The sequence below is a fragment of the Passer domesticus genome, chromosome 4 (assembly GCF_036417665.1).
Source record: "Passer domesticus isolate bPasDom1 chromosome 4, bPasDom1.hap1, whole genome shotgun sequence".
Taxonomy (NCBI): Eukaryota; Metazoa; Chordata; class Aves; order Passeriformes; family Passeridae; genus Passer; species Passer domesticus.
Window position 1 is genome coordinate 317,624 of NC_087477.1, and position 22,751 is coordinate 340,374.

Here is a 22,751-nt window from a genome sequence, read left to right on the forward strand (position 1 = left end):
AATACCTTTTACATTTCACTGATACCTTCTCAGCGTGACCTAAGGCATTCCCAACCCAAAGAAATAAAGCCAAAGGAGTTGTCAAGATTTTGATGAACAACATAATGCCCTGGTTCAGAGTGCCTTTAGACATCTCCTCTGATCGAGGGCCACGTTTCCTAGCAAATATTGCACAGCAACTTTGCAATAAGCTCCAAATCAACGGGCACCTACACATGCTGTATTGGCCCCAGGCCAGCAGCCAAGTGGAAAAGAGGAATTATCTGCTAAAACAACAAATAGTCAAAATTGGACAAGGGGCCAACATACCTTGACCCAGGCCCTACCTTTGGCTTTATTATGGATTCCAGGAGACCAAGAACAAAAGAAAATCTGAATCCCTTTGAAATACTGTACAGAAGACCATATAAGCATTACTATCAAGGGGAAGATACTGTACAAGTTGGGGAGGGGTATCTGCAGAACCATGCTGTGCAACTGACACAACAGCTGCAGCAAATAAATCAACACATTTTGAGCAGAGGAGCAAGAGGATGCTCCTCTCCACAAATCCAGCCTGGGGACCAGGTATACATCAAATCCCCTGGGGGAAAGCCTCTTATCCCAAAATGGAAAGGACTCTAATTAGTACTTTTAATCACTTATACAGCCTTTAAAGCTTGAAGCGTTAACCTCTTGGCTACACTGTTCCAGAATTAAAAGACTTCTGCAAAAGGCAAGTGGAGTCCACAGCTGGACCTCAGAAAGAACAGAAGAAAGCAAGATGCGCTTCACACCATCATTGTCTTCCCGATATTTCTGATCAGAATCCAAGCCACAGTAGGTGACTGTCACTACCATCATGATCTCCTTGGCCTGCGAGATCCTGCTAGATGGAACACTCAAAAATATTCAGGACCTAATTGGCTAAAAGGGATTAATAAGGTAAAAACACTTTACACCATTTTAAGGATTAATGACCAAGCAGTTGAAGATTGATGAAAACCTGACTCCATGCTGGCCTTTCTTGTCCCACCTGAAAGCAGGACCTCTATGGCGTGTAAATTTGAAACTCACAAACCTCTTTTAGACGAGATTACTACAGTGACCATGCACATCCGTGACCTTTCTAACAAGCAGCGTGTGAATCCATTTTCATGTGGTTCCTATCAGGATTTTTGTGCTATGCAAATTAAAATGGGAGACTATAACCTAGCACAAGATAGTTCCCTTCTTCTGCAGTGCACAGGTGGGGTGGGAGGACCATCATCACACAGAGATACAGGAATTGAGCCTGCCAGGAATGCAACCCAACAAATATTGTTTCCAGCAGGCAGCTCTTGTGCCACTAGAATAATAAATCGTCCTGCTGGTATGCTTAGTACATGGAACAGGTCTCACAGAGCATCTGCTTCTGAGAATTGAATTTCATTCTTGGCATATTCCAGGCCATCAGAAATAGTCACCAATCAAGTTGGAGGGGAAGCCGGGAGCACAATCATCCTGTTAGGGTATATCATGCCCAATGTCATGACTGTGTGATGGCAACCCAGATATGCATGGAATCCTGACAGCACAACTACATCCTCTTGTGGGCTGAGGTACTCAGAATACTCAGCCATTTGTACTGGGAAATTTAGTAAAGTAAGTGTCCTTTGTAATACTACCAGGGGCCAGTGTAAGGTTTCTGAAGGTTTCTGAAACGCTTGCCTAAAGGCAGGCAATGTATCTGAAGAAACCAGTTACCATGCCTTGGGTACTCGACAAGGAGCAAAACAGAATGGGTCACACAATAGGCATTTAAAATTAAAACAAACAACTTTACATGAGCAAACAATGGCATAGCACGGGACCCATATGTGAAATAATAAAGTCTTTCACTCTGTGGTAAGAAAAGTAAATGAACAATCGTTGCTTCTAAATCCACAGTTCTCTCTGAAAACCTGGAGGTAAAAATACAGGCTAATAGATCCAAAATTAAACAGCAATACTACCCGTTCATACAGCAAAGCCTAAAAGGCTGGGAGTCATGGATACATTCCCAGACACCAAATCATAGGTCTAAAAAAGGCTTAAGGGGACGGTTTGGGTCTGAACTGGGAATATGAAATTCTATTGATCAAGAAGTCTTAGCCAATAAATGAAGCACTGTGAATTCTTATATTGGACAGACACAAACTCCTCTCAGATCAGCCCTGCTAACACTTGCCCAGACCTACAGCCTGGCAGCTAACCTATTAACCACCCTGGCCAACAATACACAGCAGGATTGTTTCCAGCAGTTGTTGGCTTTATGGAAAAACTACAGGGCAACATTTCTTTAGCATTTCAATGTAGACAAGCTCAGCTGTGGCTATGGTCTGTAATCTCAGGAAAACTTAGAAAAAGGAGAGCTGGGGAAATTGCCAAGAGAATTAACTAAATCATGCCTAAAAATGAAACCACAAAGGAATTTGAAAAAGACTTCCACACTTGGTGGCAATTGGTCAGTTTCACATAGAATGAACAGAACCCTGCAGTCTTTTACATTAACTATTAAGAATGCAACAAGATACTGTGTAATTCCAATTTTGGCCCTTTGAGCTATAAGAACTCATGTAACTGTCACACCCATTCAGGATAATGTGTGGGCCATTTTCAACAAGAAAACTGGAAACTGGCAAACTCTTAGTATCAAAGCATGTGTGCCAAGGGATGCACTGAATTTTGTGTGCAAAAATGCAGGGCTTGACAGAGAGGATCAGTGTCTGCACACTGAGGGCAGCCCTTGTATTTGTGAAATGAGCCCAGTAACCCATGCACAGTCACAGGTATGTTATGTGGGAAGGGGATGTGCCTGGGTGAGATCTGCTTGCACAACTATTACAACAGATTCATTAAATGAAACTGCTAATGATAACGTCTCTATTTGTAATTCACAACCAAAAGTAGATGTTAATTGAGCTGCACCACACAATAACTTCTCTTGAGCTTATGCTGAATGCGTACGATGTGTATCACAAAGCACCCAAATTCCAAACTGGAAGGATCATTGATGTTCTAAAAGAAATGCTGCACCAGCCTAATATAGAATGGCTAGTGGCAGAAGTCAAAAATGCATCTCACAGAGCCTTATGGACACTCAAATTGCTATCAAAGAAATTATCTAAATCATCACCAAAATAGAGAAAGACAGAGAACATCATGAGTCAGATGTCTTCTTGTGATGGTCAAATCTGGAATCACCAACAGCTCCTCAGATTTTTAGCTTCCTCAGCAAACCAGTTCTAATTAAAAAAAAAAAAAAAAATAACCCTCCTCTTAACCATCATGAACCTATGAATGTGGTAGAAAATTAAAAGAGCAGCATAACAGTACATGTCCTGTGGACTGTGGAGGGAATCTTGCAAAAGAATTTGCATCAGGATAAAGAGAAGGGGAGGATGAAACAAGGCCTTTGTTTGACATAAGCACAAGCAATTCACATAAGCAAACAAGTACTTAGCACAGACACAGGGAAGTACTTAGCACCAGTTAGCATAAGAAAAACCTGGGGGCCTAACTTGACAGGAGAGGGACTTGAAAAAAGCTTTAGTCACATTCCACACATTCTAGCAGAAGAAAGAAGGGCAAGTAGGGAATGAGCCCTGTGCAGGGAAGCCATGAGGAAGAAGTGCTGCTTTAGGGTATGGAGACCGCTCTGGCCAGCGCCTGGACATCAGCTTCAAGTACAGGAATCTGACAGAATGTATTTCTAACCCGCTGCCTATGCAATCACCTCAGCAGGGTAAAGATGGATGGTATTTTTGATACAATTCCTACATCAACCCACTGAAATTTATACATGGCAGAGAAGCATTTTGGTGGGTGCAGACCCCTGCCCTCCCGTCAGCTCAATAAAAGGGCTTTTGGTGGACAGTGCATTTGTCTGCAGATTTCTTTGAATTAGGGAGACCCCTCGGGACTGCTGTATCCTGAGGGAGCACCATGGGCCCTGACCTGTGCCTCAGCTTCCTGGACCGCTCTTGGCCAGCATCCTGACGTGGATGCAGGACAGCTGCCAGGCACTGCTGGGACCCAGCGGGACAGGACCGGCTGTCTCGTGCCCACGTAGCCCCCCTCACACAGCCAGGGCCACCCCGAACCCAGACAAAGGCTCACGTGTCAGCAGAGAGGAGCAAGGAGCACTGGGCTCCTCTCAGGGGATCTCAGCATGGTGCTGCAGTGGGAGAGGCAGGCAGGCCACCCACTTTCAGGGCATCCCCTGCATCAACAGGGCGTGCATTTTGTCCTTTTCATCCCTCCACACCAGAACCAGGCCTGACATCTCCTCCTCTGCAGTTTTTCCACTTAGGACGTCATCTCACGCTTGGCCAGTGCATCAGATGAGGCCGCAATGGCTTCTGATACCACCTCCATGCCAACCACAGCTCCACTGTGTGCTGTTCCTCTTTCACAGGTTAACTTCCCATCAATTGACCAATCCATTGTTTCTCTCAAGGGTCACATTCCCACCAGTTCATCCATAAGGTTTCCTTCACTGTCTGTTCTTCATTATCTTGCTGACGTGCACAGCAGCGGATCAAATGTGGCAGGGCCTTAGACACGACTTCACTCCTGACACACAGACTCCTTGTGCCACTGCTGGCCTTCCGTGTGCTCAGCAGGATCTGTACCTGCACAGGGTTGTGGAACTGCACCTTCAGCACAGGGACCGTGCCAGCCTGACCTGCCCTCGTTCCTCTGGGTCTGTGCACAAAACACGGCGTGGCAGAGAGCGGCAGCAGGGGCCTGTGTGTCCCAGGGCCCCGGATTTGTTCTGCTGCAGCTCCACAGGGATGCAGGCAAAGTGAAGGAGCCAAACTGTTTATTAATAGAAGGCGAAGCAAAGGAATGAGCTGGGTGGGGAAAAGGGGAAGGGCAGGATCTGAGGACTAGAGGGAAAGAGCCGTGAAAAGGGAGGGAGAGTGGAGGGAAAAAGAAGGGATGGGCAGAGTCTGAGGGCTGGAGGGAGGGAGCTATCTATAAGCAGGGAGAGGGCTGAAGCCATGCAAGTTTCCCACAGGCTTAGCTGTGCCAATCATCAGCAGTGCCTGGAGCTCCAGCTGGTCTCTTCTGGTCTCAAGGCACTCTCATCTTCCATGGCATTTGCAGGTCTTCAACAAACACTGGTTCTTCTGAGCCAGTTCTGTAACTCTCCAACTGAATATCTGTTTAACAACTATGTTTTTCTGGGAAGGGCTGTCATCTCTCCTCAGGGCTTGAAGGGCTGGAAGGGAGAGGAACAGAGCCACAGTCAGAGCCTGGATCTGTGGGAATCCTAGGAGACCGTCCTGCCAGGGCCATCCCACCCAGCTCTGGCCATGGCCACAAGAGAGGGGGTGTCAACTGGATCAGCTGGCCATGAATCCACCCCCACCCCGCCCCCCTTTCAAGCCATTCCCACTGACTGAGAAGATGTCTTATTCTTTTCCATCTCTTCTTTGCCTCTCTCTTGGCATTAAAATACTTTAGTGTCAGCTCTGCCCCAGACTATCAGTGTCAAGTATTTCTCTGGGTGCTTGGGGGTAGGTTCTCCCCCTGTAGCTCTCTGCAGGTTGGTGCTAATTCAAGATGTTCCCTCAGGTTCAGATGTTTTGCTGCCTGAGCAGAGTGTGCAGAACAGGGATTACAAGCACTGACATTTGCTGTGCTAGAAAGTGCAAAGGACACATTTGTGCCAATGAAGGTCACACCTTGAACTAGGAGGATCAATTCTTGTGCTCACCAGAGTCTGTGGACAGAGGGGGTTTTCCAAAGGAAATCTTGGTCCATGTAGGGCTGAGGCTCCCTCCAGGCTGGCTCCAGCCCCTCAGGGTGCCCAGGAGCAGGGCTTGCCCACAGCACAGTGCACCCTCCTTAGCCCTGGGGCTGCCCAGGGAAGAGCCATGGCTGAGGCTCTGCAGGAGCACACAGGCTCAGCCCTGCTCCAACATGGGATCCGTGGGCCAGGGCACACTGGGCTTTGCCCCTACAGTTCCCAAGTGTGTCCAGAGAAACTTCAAGAGAGGCTCACCTCTGTCAGTGGGATCCCTCTGTGCACAGGGACCCCCACTCCTGGGGTGGCTATGCCAGGGACCTCCAGCCCTGGGAACCTGCAGCAAGTGGAAACTACAACTTTGCAAAATGCTGCCTGTGCCTGAAGCAAATGCAAGGAGAACTGGGGTGTGAAAAATAAAATTTGTTTATTACAGAGAAACAGCAGCAAAAATACAGAACACATTTACATTGTAAGAATATTTGTAACAACAACAATTGATAGAACATATATACATAAGAACCTATCTAGCAAAAATAGATGCAACATATTTACAGAAGACAAAAAGCCCTAAAACCTATATAACAACAACAAAATGTAAAAGGTATGTACAAAAGGGTGACATCTCTGTCCATGATGTCCATCGGTCCTGGAAGAAAAGCAAATGCCACGGTCACTCCAGTCAGGCACAGAGGGCTCTTGCATGTGCCCCTAGGCTGGCACATGCTGGCCCAGCAGCAGGACTCTGCTAGCAGAACTGAGCCTGGCTGGCTCTGGCATGGAGCTTGTGTGGAGCAAAGCAGGCACAGGACAGGCTGTGGATGGCCACCAGAATCCAGTGCCCTGGCTACAATGTCCCTGAGCAGGGAGCACCCAGCCCAGCCCCAGCCTGGCAGCAGGAGACCCACTCTGCCTGTCCTGCTGCTGGCATTACTCTTCATGCCAAGATCATGGCCTCTTCCTCACCTTTTTAATCAATGTCCATGTCCTCAATGGACTCTTCCACATCCACTTCCATCTCTTCTTCCACCTCCACATCCACCTCCATCTCCTCCTCCATATCAATCTTTGCATCTACCTCCATCTCCTCCTCTCTGTCTGGGACAGCCTGCAGAGGTAGCAAAACCTCCGAGTGTGGTCCCTGTCCCACTCCATGCCCACAGAGCTCCAGCCCACCTTGGCAGGTGGGGAGTGTCCACCTCCATGGAATGGCACCATACCTTCCTCAGGACAAATGGGAGCATCCTGCAGGGCTGGATGACAAAATCCAGGCACTCAGGATCTTTCAGGAGTGATGGGCTTATCAGGGGGCAGGTGACAAGCAGAGTGGGCAGGAGCAGGGTGAAGAGTGTGCAAACACAGCAGCCAAGGGTTGTGTTGTGCTCTTTGCTGGGCGCTGGACGTTCCAGCTGGAGCGTGGGCTGTGACATCACAGTTCCCAGGCTCCATCTGAAGTGGACAGTGGAGACCATGGAATGATGGAGTCCCTGAAGGGCTGGGCTTGCAAGGGAGCCTGAAGAACAACATCTTGTTCCCAGCTGAGCAGTCTTCCCCCAGAGCGTGCTGCTCAGAGCCCTGTTGCCAAGGATGGGGCATGCACAGCCTCTGTGCACAGCCTGGGCCAGTGCCCCACCACCCCCAGTGGAAAAGAGCAGCTTCCTTAGATGCAGCTTCAATCAACCTGCTGCACTTGAAAGCCATCCCCCCTTGTCCTGTCAGCACAGGCCCTGCTGAACACTCTGTCCCCTTCTTTCCTGCGGGACCCTTCCAGTCCTGCAGAGCCACAGTGAGGCCTCCCAGTGTCTCCTCTCTCCAGGCTGAGCATCCCCAGCCCCACTTGCCCAGCTGTCAGTCACATCAGGGCCAGTCAAGGCTGCAGGGTAGCAAATAGCATCAGGAACTGAGAGATGCAAGCTTTAGACCCACGTTTGCCTCTAAATGTACAAAATTAATAACAGTGGAGAGGAAGATGGTGGGACACTGGTTCTCTTCTAACTGGTGATTTTTTGTTTCTTCTTTTCTGTCATGCTGACCCAGGTTTTTCTGTTTGAAAGGAAGCTTGGCACAATGTCCATTGTCTTCTCCATTTGTGAAACACCAAGCAGATTCTGGGCAGGCTGATATGCAGAGCAAAACCTGAAAATATACTAGTGATCCTGAGCCTGGGGGATGCAGCTAAACCCAGCCCAAAGTAATTTCTGCAAAGTCGAGCCTGCTTTACATTTTCTTGAGTTTGGAAAACTTCACCAGTCATTTATAAAAAAGCAAACAAAATCCTCAAACCAAATCAGACAAAAACCCATACAAACAAACAAACCCACGCAAACCAGTCCAACAAATAGATCAAAAACCCCAAATAAAACTACAGGGAATGAGGAGTTAGTATTAGTTGTGAGGATAGCACAGCAGGCAAATGGCTGCTTGCCACAGGATCACCATTAAAAGCCACATAGAACAGCTGCTCCAAAATATACCCAAGAGGAGAAAAAGAAAAAGTGATCCATGGCAACTTTGGGGGCAGCTCCACATTCAGGTGAAGGATGAGCACGCAGTGGTACAGATCCAGCATTGCCCACCCTCCAGGCTGCTCTTTGCTCCTGATGAAAGCCCCTTGCAGGACTGTGGCCCCTCTCAGTGCAGTGTCAGTCACTGCCAGAGCTCTCAGCTGGCATTTCCAGAGCCACTGGCATTTCCAGGGTGACATCCAGTGGGATACCCTTTTCGGTTGGTCTCCTAATGCCGCAGGGGTCCTAAACAGTATATGCCATCCCATTGTTGTTCTGTTGATATTGACTGTGCTTGGTTTTATTTTGTCAGCAGTTCCATTCATTATGAATTGGAATATGATGAAGAAACTAAGGAAGTTAGCACCTATAATTAGTGCACATAGCTTAACTGATGAGGCAGCTCATTTAATGCTTGCTAAGAAAGAACTAGAAAGATTTAATGAACAAAATTGGTAAAAAAAGAAATGGGGATTTGTAATAAGTAGTAATACGTTTGTTCATTAATTAAATCAATAGCTAAATAACTATACAATATAAAACAATAGTTAAATAGCCAAAAAACTTCTCGTGCAGATACATATGGTTGCTGGTTTACTATAGTGCTTTGGGAATTCCATTGTAAAGTTATGCCTTGTGAAAGGAAAGTAATGAGAAGCAGCTGTAATAGCAATCCTTAAACTCGCTAGAATTGCTGAGCTTGCAGAAAGTGTATAGTGTTCTGTATAGATATGCCTTATAAGGCATAAGTTCACTCAGCATTCACAAAGAGGAAGACTAAGGGGGACTAAGCCTTCATCCCACGACCACCAGAAGGCAGAAAAAGACCCCCTAGCAACTGAACGAGCAAGTGCAGAAGACAGATCACGTCATCCCTAAACCCGGAGAAGAAGGCAATAAAGGGTGGACTCAGGGGATAGGATTTTGTGAGCCAAAGTGGAGCGGAGACTCCGGGCCGCCCAGTGCTGTCCTTGCTTATTCTTGCTTGCAAAATAATAAAGATAATTATTTGATCCTTAAATTCAGTGGACTTGTTTATCATACTGCCCAGACCCAAAACTGCCCCAAATGTGCCCCAGAAATGTCTCCAGGGACCCCAAAGTGGCCCCTTTTACCCTGTCCATGAAAATAATAAAAAAATATGTCAAAAGATCTAAAAATAGCACTAATTAGCATTAAGAAGGAGAAATAAATGGCCAGTAGTGGTCAATGATTTAATGAAAGGAATTGTTTTATTTAAAACCAATGACAAATAATTTTTTGACTGCTAAAAATGTATTCAATTTTTCACATAAATATCAAAGGTAATAGAAATATACAGTAATACTAATATAAATTAAAAAACCTATAATTATAATTTTATAAATTAATCAATCTTATTTATTTTTAAAATGCATACTTTTTTATGTTTTGGGATGTCAGTCCCAGGTGGGCCATGTCAGACATGGTGAGGCTGGGGTGAGGAGCAGGTTGTCCAAAATGGGTCAGCCTGCAAGGGGCTTGTTCCTCTCCATGCCCAGATCTCCTAGGGAGACATTCAGCATCAAGATCACCTGGGGAATCGTTCTTTCACCTCTTTTCTGAACTGAAAAATAAAAAACCACACACGTGATTAAAACCAAACATCATGCCGTCGGTGCACTTTGAAATCTCCCTCCTTAACAGAACTCCAGGCTGACTCCAAGCAGCTTCACAAGCCCTGGAGACTTGGAGGAAAATTGAAGGAAGAGAAAGAGCCCCCCAGGGCTTTCTGTATTTTAATCAGCCCCACGGTGGATTTGGGGCTGGGTCCAGGAGCCTCAGGTACTGAGAGAAGGATGAAGAAGCTGCTCAAGGAGTCAGCAGCAAAACTCCAAGTGCCGTGGAGCATGGCTGGGCCCCACTGAGGGCAGGGAGTGCCAAAGGCTCCCAGGGACTGGTGAGAGCAGATCCTTGAGGCCAGGAGTGCAGGGAGCCCAGGGCTCTGGGCAGGGAACTGCAATGCTGAGCAAGGCCTGGGCTGGCTGGGGGAAGCAGAAAGGCCAAGCCCTGAGCCCAGCCTGGGCCAGCAGGGCCTGTCCCTCACGGGTGGCTCGGGGCTCTCTGTGGGGCAGGGGGATGTGAGGGGCAGCAAGGACAAATGCCATCAACCTGCAGCCCCTGCCAGCCTGGCCAGGGAGGCCGAGGGAGAGCCAAAGTGCAGCCCCTGCCAGGAAAGTTCCAGCTGTGGGGCCTCCAGAGGCGCTGCCCGAGCCCAGGGCACAAAGGCCTGGGTGCCTGTGGCCCTGCCAGCCCTGCCCAGCCCTTGGCCATCTGTCCTGCAGGCTGTGCCCCCTGTGCGTGCTGCTCCTGTGCCCTGGCCGGCTGCACTCGCCCATCTCGCTGTGCCCCAGCATTTCTCAGCCAGAGTTTCTGTGCCCTCCCTGGGCTCCCTGCACCCAGCGCTGCCGGCTCCTGGCACACAGAGCCGGCCATGGCCCAGCCTCACGCTGCCACACCTCGAGCACCACAATTCCACCCTGGCAGGGACTTTGCTTTCTCCTCAGCTCCAGGCTCAACCTTCCAAGCTGTGCTTTGGGGAGGTGTAAGAGCCTAAATGAGAGATGCGGGACTCCAGGCGGCTCTTCCAAAACGCAGTTTATTGCATGCAAGGTGTTCCAGGGTCGTGGGCGACAGAGCCTGAGCCTACAGCTGTCAGCTGCAGCTGCAGGCAGGCCTGGAGCCCCTTAGTTTAGGTTACAAATGCATTATATACTTTTCTCTCCTGAGCATCTTAATACAGTAGAACCAATCTATACCTTAACTTTTATCTATAGCCTATCATAACTAATACAATTACCATATTCATGTTAGTATTCTCCAATCACTAAATGTTAGTACATTATAGTTTAAGCTAGAAGGTGTTTTTCAGTTTTCTTGCAGTGGAAAATTCTGAGACCTTTTTTCTACTTGCAACATTTGCTGACTTGTTTGCCTGTGCTATCTTTCTGCTTGGTAAAAACATCTTGTTTGAGATGGGTTTATCCTTTGTTCTGAGTCATAAAAACCCCCTTCTAACTAACATACCCTTTGCCTCCTTGGTTATCCAGTAAGACTGGCTCAGCAATTCTTTTCTTCTATATCAAAACTTGCTTCTATCTCTATTCCTTCCTCAGCTTCTACATTCAAAAATCTTTCTGCTAAGCATACATATCTGTGAGACTTTCTTGTCAAACTTTCATCCTTCCCAACAGGGAGGTTTCCTGCAATTCCCACTCCCAAGGAAAGCTCTGTCTCCTGCTGCTCACAAACAGAGAAGGGCTGGTGGGAGAAGTGCTGGTCAGAGGCTGTTTGGGGCTCAGTGACCATGAAATTATTGAGTTGTTTCAATATTCCATGAAAGAAGGAGGGGCATCAAAATTTTTTCTGCCCTGGACTTATAAGAGCAGAGTTTGGCCTACTGAGGATGCAGATTTGGGGTATTGATTTTTTAAAGAGAAACAGCCCGTAAAAACAATGAGTTCCAGGAAGGATTTTGTTTTGAAGGAAACACTTCAAAAAAGAAATCTTGAAGGAGCAAGAGTAGTCTGTCCCTTTGTGCAGAAAGATGACCCAGAGGGGAAAATGACTGGCCTGGCTGGGCATGGAGCTTTTCAAGGAATTTAGGGGTTAAAAAGAGGGTGCATCACCTTTGGACATAGAGGCAGGTAAATCAAGAAAGGTTTAAGGATGTTGATAGGTTGAGCAGATAGAAAATGAGAGAGGTGAAAGCTCAGTTAGGACTTAATATGGATACTTCTGTGAAGGACAATGATTATGTTTTTATAAGCACATTAATGGCAAAAGGAGGGGTAAGGACAACCTGCATTTCTTATTGTGAAGGATATGGTTACCGAAGATGAAGAATGGGCTGAGCTACTTCACCCCTTCTTTGCCTCAGTTTTCAACAATAAGACAGGCCATCCTCAGGACAAGTGTTCTCCTGAGCTGGTAGATGGGCACAGGGAGCAGAACAGCCCCCTGGAATCCAGGAGGAAGCAGATGGGGACCTGCTCAGCCACTCAGGTGCTCACAGGTGTCTCTGGGAGCAGATGGGATCTGGTGGATGAGCTCCCCAAACTGCTCTCCATCATTTACTATCAGACTTGGCTCAGCAGGGAGATGCCAGAGGAGTGGAGGTGCCAATGTGAGCCCATCCCCAAGAAGGGCTGGAAGGAGGATCTGGGGAACTCCAGGCCTTGTCAGCCTGACCTTGGTGCCTGGCAAGGTTATGGAACAGATCACCATGGGAGCCATCACAGGGCACCCACAGGATGGCCGAGGCATCAGAGCCAGCCAGCGTGGATTTCAGTATCTGCACTGATGATCTGCATGAGGGGACTGAGTCCAGCATCAGTACATTTGCAGATGACACCATCTGGGTGTGAGTGTGGATCTGCTGGAGGGCAGGAGTGCTCTGCAAAGGGACCTGGACAGGCTGGATCCAGGGACCAAATCCAACAAGGTGAGGTTGAGCAAGTCCCAGTGCCGGGTCCTACACTTTGGCCACAACAACCCCTGCAGCACTACAGGCTGGGGACAGAGTGGCTGGACAGCAGCCAGGCAGAAAGGGACCTGCAGGGACTGAGGGACAGCAGGCTGGACATGAGGCAGCAGTGTGCCCAGGTGGCCAAGAAGGCCAATGGCTCCTGGCCTGGATCAGGAATGGTGTGGCCAGCAGGAGCAGGGCAGTGATTCTTCTCCTGTGCTCAGCACTGGTGAGGCCACACCTTGAGTGCTGTGTCCAGTTCTGGGCCCCCCAATTTAGGAAGGACATGGAGAGGCTGGAGCGTGTCCAGAGAAGGGCAACAAGGCTGGGGAGGGGTCTGGAACACAAGTCCTGTGAGGAGTGGCTGAGGGAGCTGGGGTGGTTTATCCTGGAGAAAAGGAGGCTCAGGGAGACAAAGCAGTGTCAGGGCACAGGTTGGACTTGATGATCTCCAAGGTCTTTTCCAGCCTTGCTGATTCTGGGATTCTCTGAAACCACCCTTGGAGCAGTTCCACAATGAGCCCTGGGCCTCCTCTTCAGAAGCTCCAGCAGCCCAGGTGCCTCAGCTTCTCCTGCCAGCCCCAAAGCCCATCCTGTCAGTCCTGCAGAGCCTCTGCAGCTCCTCCTCATTGCCCAGAACAGGGAGCCCCACAGGCAGACACAGCAGCCCAGATGTGCCCCCCTGGCCTGTGGTGCCTCTGGCAAGGGAGCAGCACCAGGCACTGCAGGAGCCTGCAGACAATTCCTGCAGCACTTGGAGGATGATCCTGCTGCCCAAGGGACGTTCCCATGGTGCCAAGTCAGGAACTGGAATGGGGAGTGGGGCCAGAGAGGAAAGGGCAAACAGGGATGGGCTGTTTGCAGGGGAGGGAACAGGGCTGGGCAATAGGAAGAAATCTGGATCAGGGATGGGTAAAGAAAGCAAAGATGGAGCAAAGGAAATGCTCAGGGCAGTTTGGGGCTGGCTGCCAGGCAGCCTTGGCTCTGAGCAACAGGGTCTGCAGTGGGACAGGAAACTCCCAGCTGATGGGAACAAACTTTCTGGCTGACTGCAGGGGCCAGGACAAAGCTGAGTGGTTTCCCTGGAGTCCCCCAGCCCTTGCTGGCCCCAGGGGCTGATGGCATTTGTGCTCCCTCAGGTTCATGTCCCCACAGCAGCAGCATGGGTGTGCTCCCGCCTGCTCTGTGCAATGCAAACAGGGGCTCCTGAGCCAGTGCTGCCGTGGCTGTGCCTGCAAGGATGTGGCAGCTGTGTGAGCTGGGGGAGAGGCCAGGGCTGCAGAGGGGGGATGTTGTTGGCAGCTCCATGAGGACGCTCTGGGACGCTGCCCTGGGCTGTGCAGCGCACTGGGGATGGATCAGCCCCTGCTCTGCTGCTCCTTCCCGTCTCCCCCAGGGCCCTTGCAGAGCCCCAGCCATGCTGTTTGCCCCCAGCCTGCCCACGGCCAGCCTGGGGCTGCTCACCCTGGGGCTTTTCTGTGCTGAGCATTAGCCTGGCCGTGTTCTTGAGAGAGCCTGGGCAAGGAGCCTGCAGCCCCCAGGGCCTGGCCTGAGGCGTCAGCGCTGCCCCAGCAGTGCCCATGGCCTGTCCCTGCTGCAGCCCCGGCACTGCCACCCCCAGGACTGTGCCCGGCCCCGAGAGCACTCAGGCTCTGCAGCAACACCAGGGCCACCAGGGCAGCGGGGCAGGGCCACGGCAGCAGCACTGGCAACACCAAGTGCTGCTGCTGCTGCTGGGCACAGCTGCTGTGCCAGCACTGATTTGCCCCCAGCTCTGCACACAGACATTGCTGCTGCAGCTCCAGAGAAGGCAACAAAAGGGGGATCTCTGCAGAAAACTCTGCTGGGAGATCTTTTAGTTCCTTTAAAGCCACTGAGAGCACAGCCCCTCATTGTCACAGTCTGCGGCCACAGCAAAGGTGGAGAGAAACAAAGTCAGAAATAGCAGAAACAATGGTCTAGCTTTAGGAAGAATATTAAAAAAAAAAAAATGACAGGGAAATCAATGGACCAAACCAACAGAACTTTCAAAGATTAATTTTGTTATAAGTGATTTGCAGAAATTGGCCAGCAGTTTAATGTTTCCTAATATGTCCAGTCATCAGTCTCCACACTGCAGCCTTGAGCTCCTGGTTCCTCAGATTGTAGATGAGGGGATTCAGGGCTGGAGGCACCACCGAATACAGAACTGACACTGCCAGATCCAGGCATGCAGAGGAAATGGAGGAGGGTTTCAGGTAGGCAAGTACTGCAGTGCTGAGAAATGCATTTCTCCTGCTTTTTTCCTTTTCAGATTCTTTCTGTCATCTCTTTAGAGGTCCAGTTTGTTCTGGTGCTTTTCATGAACTGATTGTACTCTTGATTTAGATGGAGACTGTAGAATTGATTTCAGATGTAGCAGAATCTGAACTGAACACAGAAACAAACTCCTTCTGTCAGCCCATTTTCATCTTCTAGATCACTTTCAAGATGTCCTTGGGGGTGTTGGAATGATTATCACACAGCTCTCCACTTCTGGCTGCAGGCTCTGGAGATTCTTTCTTTGCATTCAGTCAGGCTTGCATTCCCTAAGAGTTCTTGGTAGCCTGTCATGTTTGCTTAGGGTAGAAGAGTAACAATGAAAACCTTACCAATGGCACAACTGCCCAGCCCACAAGGAAAAGAAAAGAACAAGCTGCAAAATTCTTCAAATATTTGTCCTGCTTTGCTGCAAGAGTTGTGCTGTACCCACAGTGTGGAAAGCTGCAGTTGGTGGCACACCTTGTGACAGAAGCTGCACCTCGTTCTCCAGGAAAGGTTCTTGGAAAAAGCAAACAGGACTGAGGAGAAGATTCTAGAAAAACTGAAAGAGCTTTTAAGATATTAAATGAAAACTGAAACAATTCAAGACGTTTTTCTCAATTTATTTTTATGCTCCCCTTTTCCATCTTGCACTACTTCTCCATCCCATTAATTCCAAATGGATCTCACCACTAAGATCCATGAGTTGGCAAGTTTTAGACATTTTAAGATACCATGACCTACACAGAGTTTGGCTTCCCCTGTTTTTCTTGGAAAGCAATGCTGGAGAGGTAAGTGCAGTGCTTGGGTCAGGTACAAATTCTGCATTCAGGGAATGCGCTCTGGGAGTGTTTGACCCTGAGCAGGGACAATGCACAGCAGGGACCGAGGGGATTCCTGAGCCACTGTGCAGGAGTCCAGACTCTGGCTCTTGGCTGAACTCGGCAAAGTTCCCGTGTTTGCAGAGGCCCAGGGGCTGCCCTCGGGGAACGTGGGGCTCGGGGCGGGGGCGAGCGGGCAACGGACAAACGGACACGGGGACAAACGGCCCCGGAGCTTCAGTTGCAGCAGCGGCAGCGGCAGTGGCGGCAGCAGCAGCGACAGAAGAAACTTGAGAGTCTCTTCTCCTCTCCCTCTCCCGCTGCCCCGTACCTCTCCCGCTCCCCCTTTCCCGGTCTCCCCTCCTCTCCCCGCCTCCCTCTCCCCGTGCCGGGCCGGGCCATGCGGCGGCGGGCGCAGGAGGAGGGGGTGGAGGAGGAGGAGCAGGGCGGAGGAGGCGGGTGGAGGATGGGGCTGGGCAGGGTGGACAGCGAGCTGAGCCCTGTTCTGCACTTGGCTTGCAGGTGGCCATCAAAAGGGTGCCACAGAACCGCGTCCATCACTGGGGTGAGCTGGTGAGTGAGCGAAGTGCTGTGCTGGGCAGGGATGAGCCGAGGCCCGGCAGGGTGGAAGCCTCCAGGACACCTCAAAGGAGAGCGGGCGTGGGGCCAGCGCAGGGCGCAGAGCATCCCGGGCTGGCTGAGAGCTTCCTGACCCCCGGCACGGCATCAGCCCCACTGACGGCATCGTGCTCGTCCCACAGCCCGACGGCACCAGCACACCCCTGGAGATTGTGCTGCAGGTCAAGGTGTCCAATGGCTTCTCCGGTGTGGTCCAGCTGCTGGAGTGGCTTGAGCTCCCCAACGACATCTTGATGGTGCTGGAGCGCCCAGAGCACTCTCAGGACCTGCACCGTTTCATTCGGGCACGGGGGTTCCTGTCCGAGGAGGTGGCGCGGCAGCTGTTCCGCCAGGTGCTGGAGGCCGTGCGGCACTGCACCAGCTGCAGGGTCCTGCACAGGGATATCAAGCCAGAAAACATCCTCATTGACCTGGCCACCGGGCAAGCCAAACTGATTGATTTCGGCTGTGGCACCTACCTGCAAAAGACAGCCTACATTCATTTTGCAGGTGAGCCTACACAGAGCTGTGCTCCCGGTTCTGGTATCTGATGGCCCAGCATCTCAGGGCCCAAGCTGGGTGTGGCAGCAGGGATTCTCCCTTTTGCTGACCTTCATGGCACGGAGTCTTCAGCCGAGTTGGGTTTGAGCAGGGGTGGGTGGGGAGCCATCTTCCAGCCCTGCTGGCAGCCTTTGCCCACCACTTTGCCCAGGACTGGGGCTGGGGCAGCCAGCCCAACAAAAACACCCGTGGGTGAGGGTAGGAGAGATGGGGGGGCCTGGAACCTGTGCCCCAGCCAGTTTGGTGTGCAGGTGAGAAAGGGCTTGGGCTGGTCCACTCACCTGGTTTGTTCTGGGTTCATAATGTATTTTGGGACAATGCAGGCAGGGAGGATGAAGGCATGGTTTTCCCTCAGCACTAAGTGTGTTTCTGTCATGGTTGGTCTTGCCAGGGCTTCCATTGTCCCCTTCCCACACCAGTGGCTTCTTTTCCAACCCAAAGTTTGTACACCAGTCCCAGGTGCTGGTGAGAGGGCAGTGGTCACCCCGTGTGCCACTGCTGCAGCCCCGGCACGCCCAGGGATGCTGGGGCCAGCAGCATCCCCCTGATGAACTCCATCTGTATTCCACAGGAACACCATCATACAGCCCCCCGGAATGGACCCATTTTGGCTGGTACTATGGCGAGCCAGCTACCATCTGGTCCCTGGGCATCGTGCTGCACCAGATGGTCTGCGGGGAGCACCCTTTCAGGAGGGGCCAGAACATCAGCTGGGACCATCAGCTCTCACTGCCACAACGGCTCTCTCCAGGTGGATCCTCATCTCTGGGCATGGGGGGAATGCCAGTGCTGGGAGACAGCAGCAGGCTCGGGAGCATCCCGCTCTGGCAGCTGCTGAGGAGGTGGCACATGTCCTGCTCTCCTGCTCTCCTCCAAAACAGGGAACTGATGGGAAAGTTTAGGCTCAGCTCTGAGCACATCCAGCATGGAGTGGGCATGGGAATAGTGGGGCAAAGCCAACAGAAGCCTTTTCCAACTGACTGGCCGTTTCTGGTTTCTCTGCCCAGAGTGCCAAGATCTCATCAGGTGGTGTTTATCCATGCCGGACGTGGAAAGGCCCTCATTAGAAGAGGTGTTCTGTCATCCTTGGATGCAGGATATTCATCTGCCCTAGAAGAAGGGAGAGAGCCACAGGCACACTGTGCTGCAGGGCCCTGGTACTTTTGCAGGGCTGCTTTGCTGTGCAGGCAAGGAAGGGCTTGGGCTGCTCCACTGCCCTTGTTTGCTTTGAGATCATGGTTATTTTGGGGGGCAGTGCAGGGGGAAAGGAGAAAGCGTGGGCTTCCCTCACCCATGGGTGTGTTTTTCCCGTGGGTGGACATGCAGGGGTTGGTGCTTCCTCAAGACCCTGACAGAGATAAGATTTTTACATCTGTTGTTTTTTCCCCTTTTTGTCTATTATCTATTTTCAATAATTTGTTGTTTGTTTTTCTAGAGGAAGCGTTCCAGGTGGGGTCCAGTCTGGATTGGGAAGTGCTTGGGACCAGCTGTGGCGTGGATGGGCCGTGCCCTTGGAGCAGGCTGAGGACATCGTTTGGGACCAGCTTTTCTTCCAGCCGTGGATGGCGTGAGGTGGGTGCCTGTCTGCTTGGCAGGGTGGGATCAGAGCTTTTGGGAGATGGCAGCGAGCACAGGTGCATCCTGCTCTGGGCAGCTGCTGAGCAGGTGGATGTGCCATGGCTGGATGCAGGCTGGGCACATGTCCTGCCCTCCTGCCCAGCTGCCAAAAGCAGCACTGATGGGCAGCTCTGGGCACAGCTCTGAACCCGGCCAGCAGGGCCTGGGCACCACAGGCAGCTGGGACAAGGGGACAGGAGCCCTCAGCTGAGGGGTGGTTTCTGCTTTCTCTCCTTGCAGCCAGGCTCTGCGGATGCTGAAGCTGCTCTGGGCTCTGGCAGGGCTCTGCTGGAGCTCAGCACCAGGCTGGAATCAGCCAAAGAAGAAATGGTGTCACCTGCAGCACAGACTTGCTTGAGCATTTTGGCAACACAGCTCAAGTTTGCAGAGTGTACACCTCCAAGGGAAAACATGACACCTCCCAAAAATTAAACTTGTTCAATACCTTCTGAAATCAAATCAATCTGGGATGACTACAAATGACATTTCTCAGCTTTCTCAAGATGTAGCTCAGCCCTTCTCTGAACAGTTCTCTCCCCCACCTGCCTTTTACTTTTCAACTGCTCCCTATTTTCCCCCAGTAAGTTACCAACCTGTTGCAGTCTCCATCACTCTTGTTGCCTTCCTTGATGCCCCTGACCACAAGGAAGGCCAAGCCCCCAGGTTTAGGGACTCATGCTGTCAGTGGCTGAGGAGCAGCAATGTCTCAGAGGTCCAGTGGGATTTTAGTGTCATTCAGAGCCACTCTCCAGCCCTCAGCTCTCCTCACTGCTGAGTTCCCACTCCCTTTTCTTCATCCTTGCAGCAGGATGAGCTCTGTGAATCCCCTTGAGCCTCCCCACTCTTCCCAGCCCACGCAGCCACCTCAGTGAGGCTGAAGCTGAAGCTTCTCTGTCTCCTCTGGCACTCCAGTCCAGTTCCCTGTGTGGGGAGCCCCAGTCCCAAAGCACAGCATACAGCAGTGCAGTCCGGGCTGGAGCAGCTGCCCTGCAGCCCTGGCTTGGCTGTTTGTGGCAGCTGAATGCTCCCTGTTTCCAGCTGTCCCTGCAGGATGGCCCCAGGGCAGAGCCCAGCCGGGCTCCCACTGCACCCCTGGAGCTTGGGGCAGACAGTGCTCCCAGAGCTGAGGTTCATGGGGAGCACCCGGAGCTGTGCCTCGCACTCAGTGTTGGCAAGTGTTGTGTTCTCATCTCCTGCAGCCTGAGGGGAAAACAACCTGTGCTGCCAGGCCAGCACTGCCCCTCTGGGCAGGGACAAGGCTGAAGGGCTTTCCCATTCCAGAGGAGCTGGTACTGAGCCCTGGCAGGGCTGGAGCTGGGTCTGGCCTGCTGTCCGGGACTCGCTGCCCACCAACCGCCCCCACCCACCACGCTCCATCCTCCAGAGACAGAAGGGTCTGTGTGTGCCAGGGGCTCTTGGATGTCTCTGTATCCAGGGACAGAAGGGTCTGTGTGTGCCAGGGGCTCTTGGATGTCTCTGTATCCATGGACAGAAGGGTCTGTGTGTGCCAGGGGCTCTTGGATGTCTCTGTATCCAGGGACAGAAGGGTCTGTGTGTGCCAGGGGCTCTTGGATGTCTCTGTATCCAGGGACAGAAGGGTCTGTGTGTGCCAGGGGCTCTTGGATGTCTGTGCATCCATGGACAGAAGGGTCTGTGTGTGCCAGGGGCTCTTGGATGTCTCTGTACCCAGGGACAGAAGGGTCTGTGTGTGCCAGGGGCTCTTGGATGTCTCTGTACCCAGGGACAGAAGGGTCTGTGTGTGCCAGGGGCTCTTGGATGTCTCTGTATCCATGGACAGAAGGGTCTGTGTGTGCCAGGGGCTCTTGGATGTCTGTGCATCCATGAACAGAAGGGTCTGTGTGTGCCAGGGGCTCTTGGATGTCTCTGTATCCAGGGACAGAAGGGTCTGTGTGTGCCAGGGGCTCTTGGATGTCTGTGCATCCATGGACAGAAGGGTCTGTGTGTGCCAGGGGCTCTTGGGTGTCTCTGTATCCAGGGGCAGAAGGGTCTGTGTGTGCCAGGGGCTCTTGGATGTCTGTGCATCCATGGACAGAAGGGTCTGTGTGTGCCAGGGGCTCTTGGGTGTCTCTGTATCCAGGGGCAGAAGGCTCTGTGTGTGCCTGGGTTTCCATAATGTCTCTGTACCCATGGGTATGGGAGAACATGGACAGTGAAAGTGTCAGTCACGTTGCTTGCACACTCCTTCCTTTGTGTACAAGACACATCCATGCACACCCCCACATATTGGTATATTAATAGGAGAGGGATGGATAGAGACTTTGCACAGAGCTCCAACTTTGGCATAACTCACCCTTTAGCCAGAGACCAGGGGATTTTTTTCCCAGCTCTGTGTGAGAAGATGTCCAAGAGCTGAAGGAGCAGCATTCAGAAGCAGTTTCAGGATTTCTAGGTAGGAAGTGGAGCTCACAACCATCCATATAACTTGCCATATTCATTGGGATGGGCTGCTGCTTCTTTAGGAATATGGCCCAATGCAGACAGGAGACTTGGAAAAATCCCAGCTCTCTGTGGGTTTGTGCAAAAGTGGGAGCAGCACAAACAGTTTGTGCCTGCCTGGGGGACACAAGGTCCAAGGAGGTTTGGTGGCAGAGGGTGACCTGGGCTGGTGGCAGGCAAAGTTCCATTCTATGACATTCTCAGAGTGGCACAGGACAAAGGTCCAAGTACCCCCAACCCCACTGATGAAGTCGGTAGAGTGCTGCACATCCTCTAGGAAAAGCTGCTGTCAGACAATCCACTGGGATTTATAACTTTCATTTGCAACACTTTAAATCCAAATTTCCAACTGCAATATTTTTACTCTCCAGACACAGTAATGCATAAATGCATAATAGATCTTTCAATTTCCTATTGATTCAATCACAATTTAGAATAACACAGTATTGCAAACAAAACCCTGAATGTTTTAAAAAAGGGATGCCAAGGTCAGTAAGATGAATCCATGCCATCAGAACATTTACAGAGTAACTGATTTCTCTTCTTAAAAAGATCAGTTGCCTCTTAATCCAAAGTTACCAAGGATTTTCACTACGCATTTGTTTTTTGGTTTTATCTTTCATATTTTTTCTTTTCTTTTTTGTCCAGTGTTTTTAACAGAGAACTCGTCCTACAAAAGGAATGTACAGCAAAATGAGATACATTTCTGATAAACAATGAAAACGTAGGCTCCTCCTCTGTTTACTTTTCTCTGGACACCCTGAAGAAAAAAATCTAGCAGATATGAGCAGAGGTGTGAAGTGTTTCATTTGGACTGAGCTGGAGTTTAGCACTGCTGACATCCTGATCCAGTCAAGAGCTGCAGAATTCTTTTGCACATCTTGAACCCTGTGTTTGCTGGCACAGCACCCGCAGTGCCGATGCAGCAATGCACATGAATAACTCTGTTATTCCCTCTCAGAATTCGGGCTCTGCCCCAGCACGAGGTGCTGCAGCCCTTTGCTCCTGGTTCCCATGTGGAGCAGCTCCCTTCCTGCTGGCTGAGCTGCTCAGGCAGAGCCCGGCAGCTCCTGGCCCTGCAGGGCTGAGGCTTTTCCCCATTGCTGGGCACAGACTGATGGAGCAGCACTGCTGAACACAGGGGCACACAGAGGGACCAGCAGCAGCTGCCTTTGGCCACCTGGGGCTCCAAGGCCCAAACTCTGAGCAGCCAGGGCTGGAAGAGGCTCACAGGCTCCCTGTTGGCTGTGCTGCCCCACTTGTGCCTGGCCCAGCTTTGCCTGGGGCAGAGGGAGAACAAGGGGCAGCTCCCTCCAGCCCAGCCCAGGGACCCCTCCAGCCCCAGGGCTTGGGGCACTGTCAGCACCTGCTGCTCCAGCCACCACTCCTGCTGGCCCTGACAGCAACACCCAAACTGGGGCTGATCCCGAGAGAGCAGCAGCAGGGCCTGGATCTGATCCCTGACTCTGGGCCAGGGCTGGACAAATGGCTCCACAGCAGCAGCACATGGAGCTGACTTTCAATGTCGCCTTGACTTTTTAAGATTTTCTAAGTGTTCTGATGTTTGCATTCTTGTACCAAACTTTCTCACACACTTTCTGTAAACAACTTATTGTTTTGCATTCTTTTATGGAGGAGGAGAAACTTGATGG

General features: G+C 51.1%; 1 protein-coding gene and 2 long non-coding RNA genes across 3 annotated transcripts; 1 reads left to right on the plus strand and 2 right to left on the minus strand.

The window, feature by feature from the left end:
• Positions 1-4,810: 4,810 nt before the first annotated feature.
• LOC135299867 (uncharacterized) lies at positions 4,811-7,124 on the minus strand. Its single transcript, XR_010361708.1, has 4 exons — positions 6,976-7,124; positions 6,722-6,863; positions 6,014-6,404; positions 4,811-5,227 (listed from the first exon to the last, which is right to left on the minus strand). It is a non-coding gene; the product is annotated as an uncharacterized LOC135299867 (long non-coding RNA).
• Positions 7,125-8,524: 1,400 nt separating this feature from the next.
• LOC135299868 (uncharacterized) lies at positions 8,525-10,489 on the minus strand. The gene is made up of 2 exons (XR_010361709.1): positions 10,390-10,489; positions 8,525-9,844 (listed from the first exon to the last, which is right to left on the minus strand). It is a non-coding gene; the product is annotated as an uncharacterized LOC135299868 (long non-coding RNA).
• Positions 10,490-16,246: 5,757 nt separating this feature from the next.
• LOC135299797 (serine/threonine-protein kinase pim-1-like) lies at positions 16,247-19,490 on the plus strand. The gene is made up of 5 exons (XM_064419219.1): positions 16,247-16,411; positions 16,608-16,974; positions 17,597-17,776; positions 18,033-18,597; positions 18,883-19,490. Exons 1-4 carry the CDS (start codon positions 16,247-16,249, stop codon positions 18,137-18,139), a joined length of 819 nt encoding a protein of 272 aa, XP_064275289.1. The 3' UTR covers positions 18,140-18,597; positions 18,883-19,490.
• Positions 19,491-22,751: the final 3,261 nt, after the last annotated feature.

Coding starts and splice junctions, on each gene's coding strand:
- LOC135299797 (XM_064419219.1), top strand. CDS start 16,247: ATGCGGCGGCGGGCGCAGGAGGAGGGGGTGGAGGAGGAGGAGCAGGGC. Junction 16,412..16,607: donor GAACCGCGTCCATCACTGGG/GTGAGCTGGTGA, acceptor CTCGTCCCACAG/CCCGACGGCACCAGCACACC. Junction 17,777..18,032: donor GCCACAACGGCTCTCTCCAG/GTGGATCCTCAT, acceptor TTCTCTGCCCAG/AGTGCCAAGATCTCATCAGG.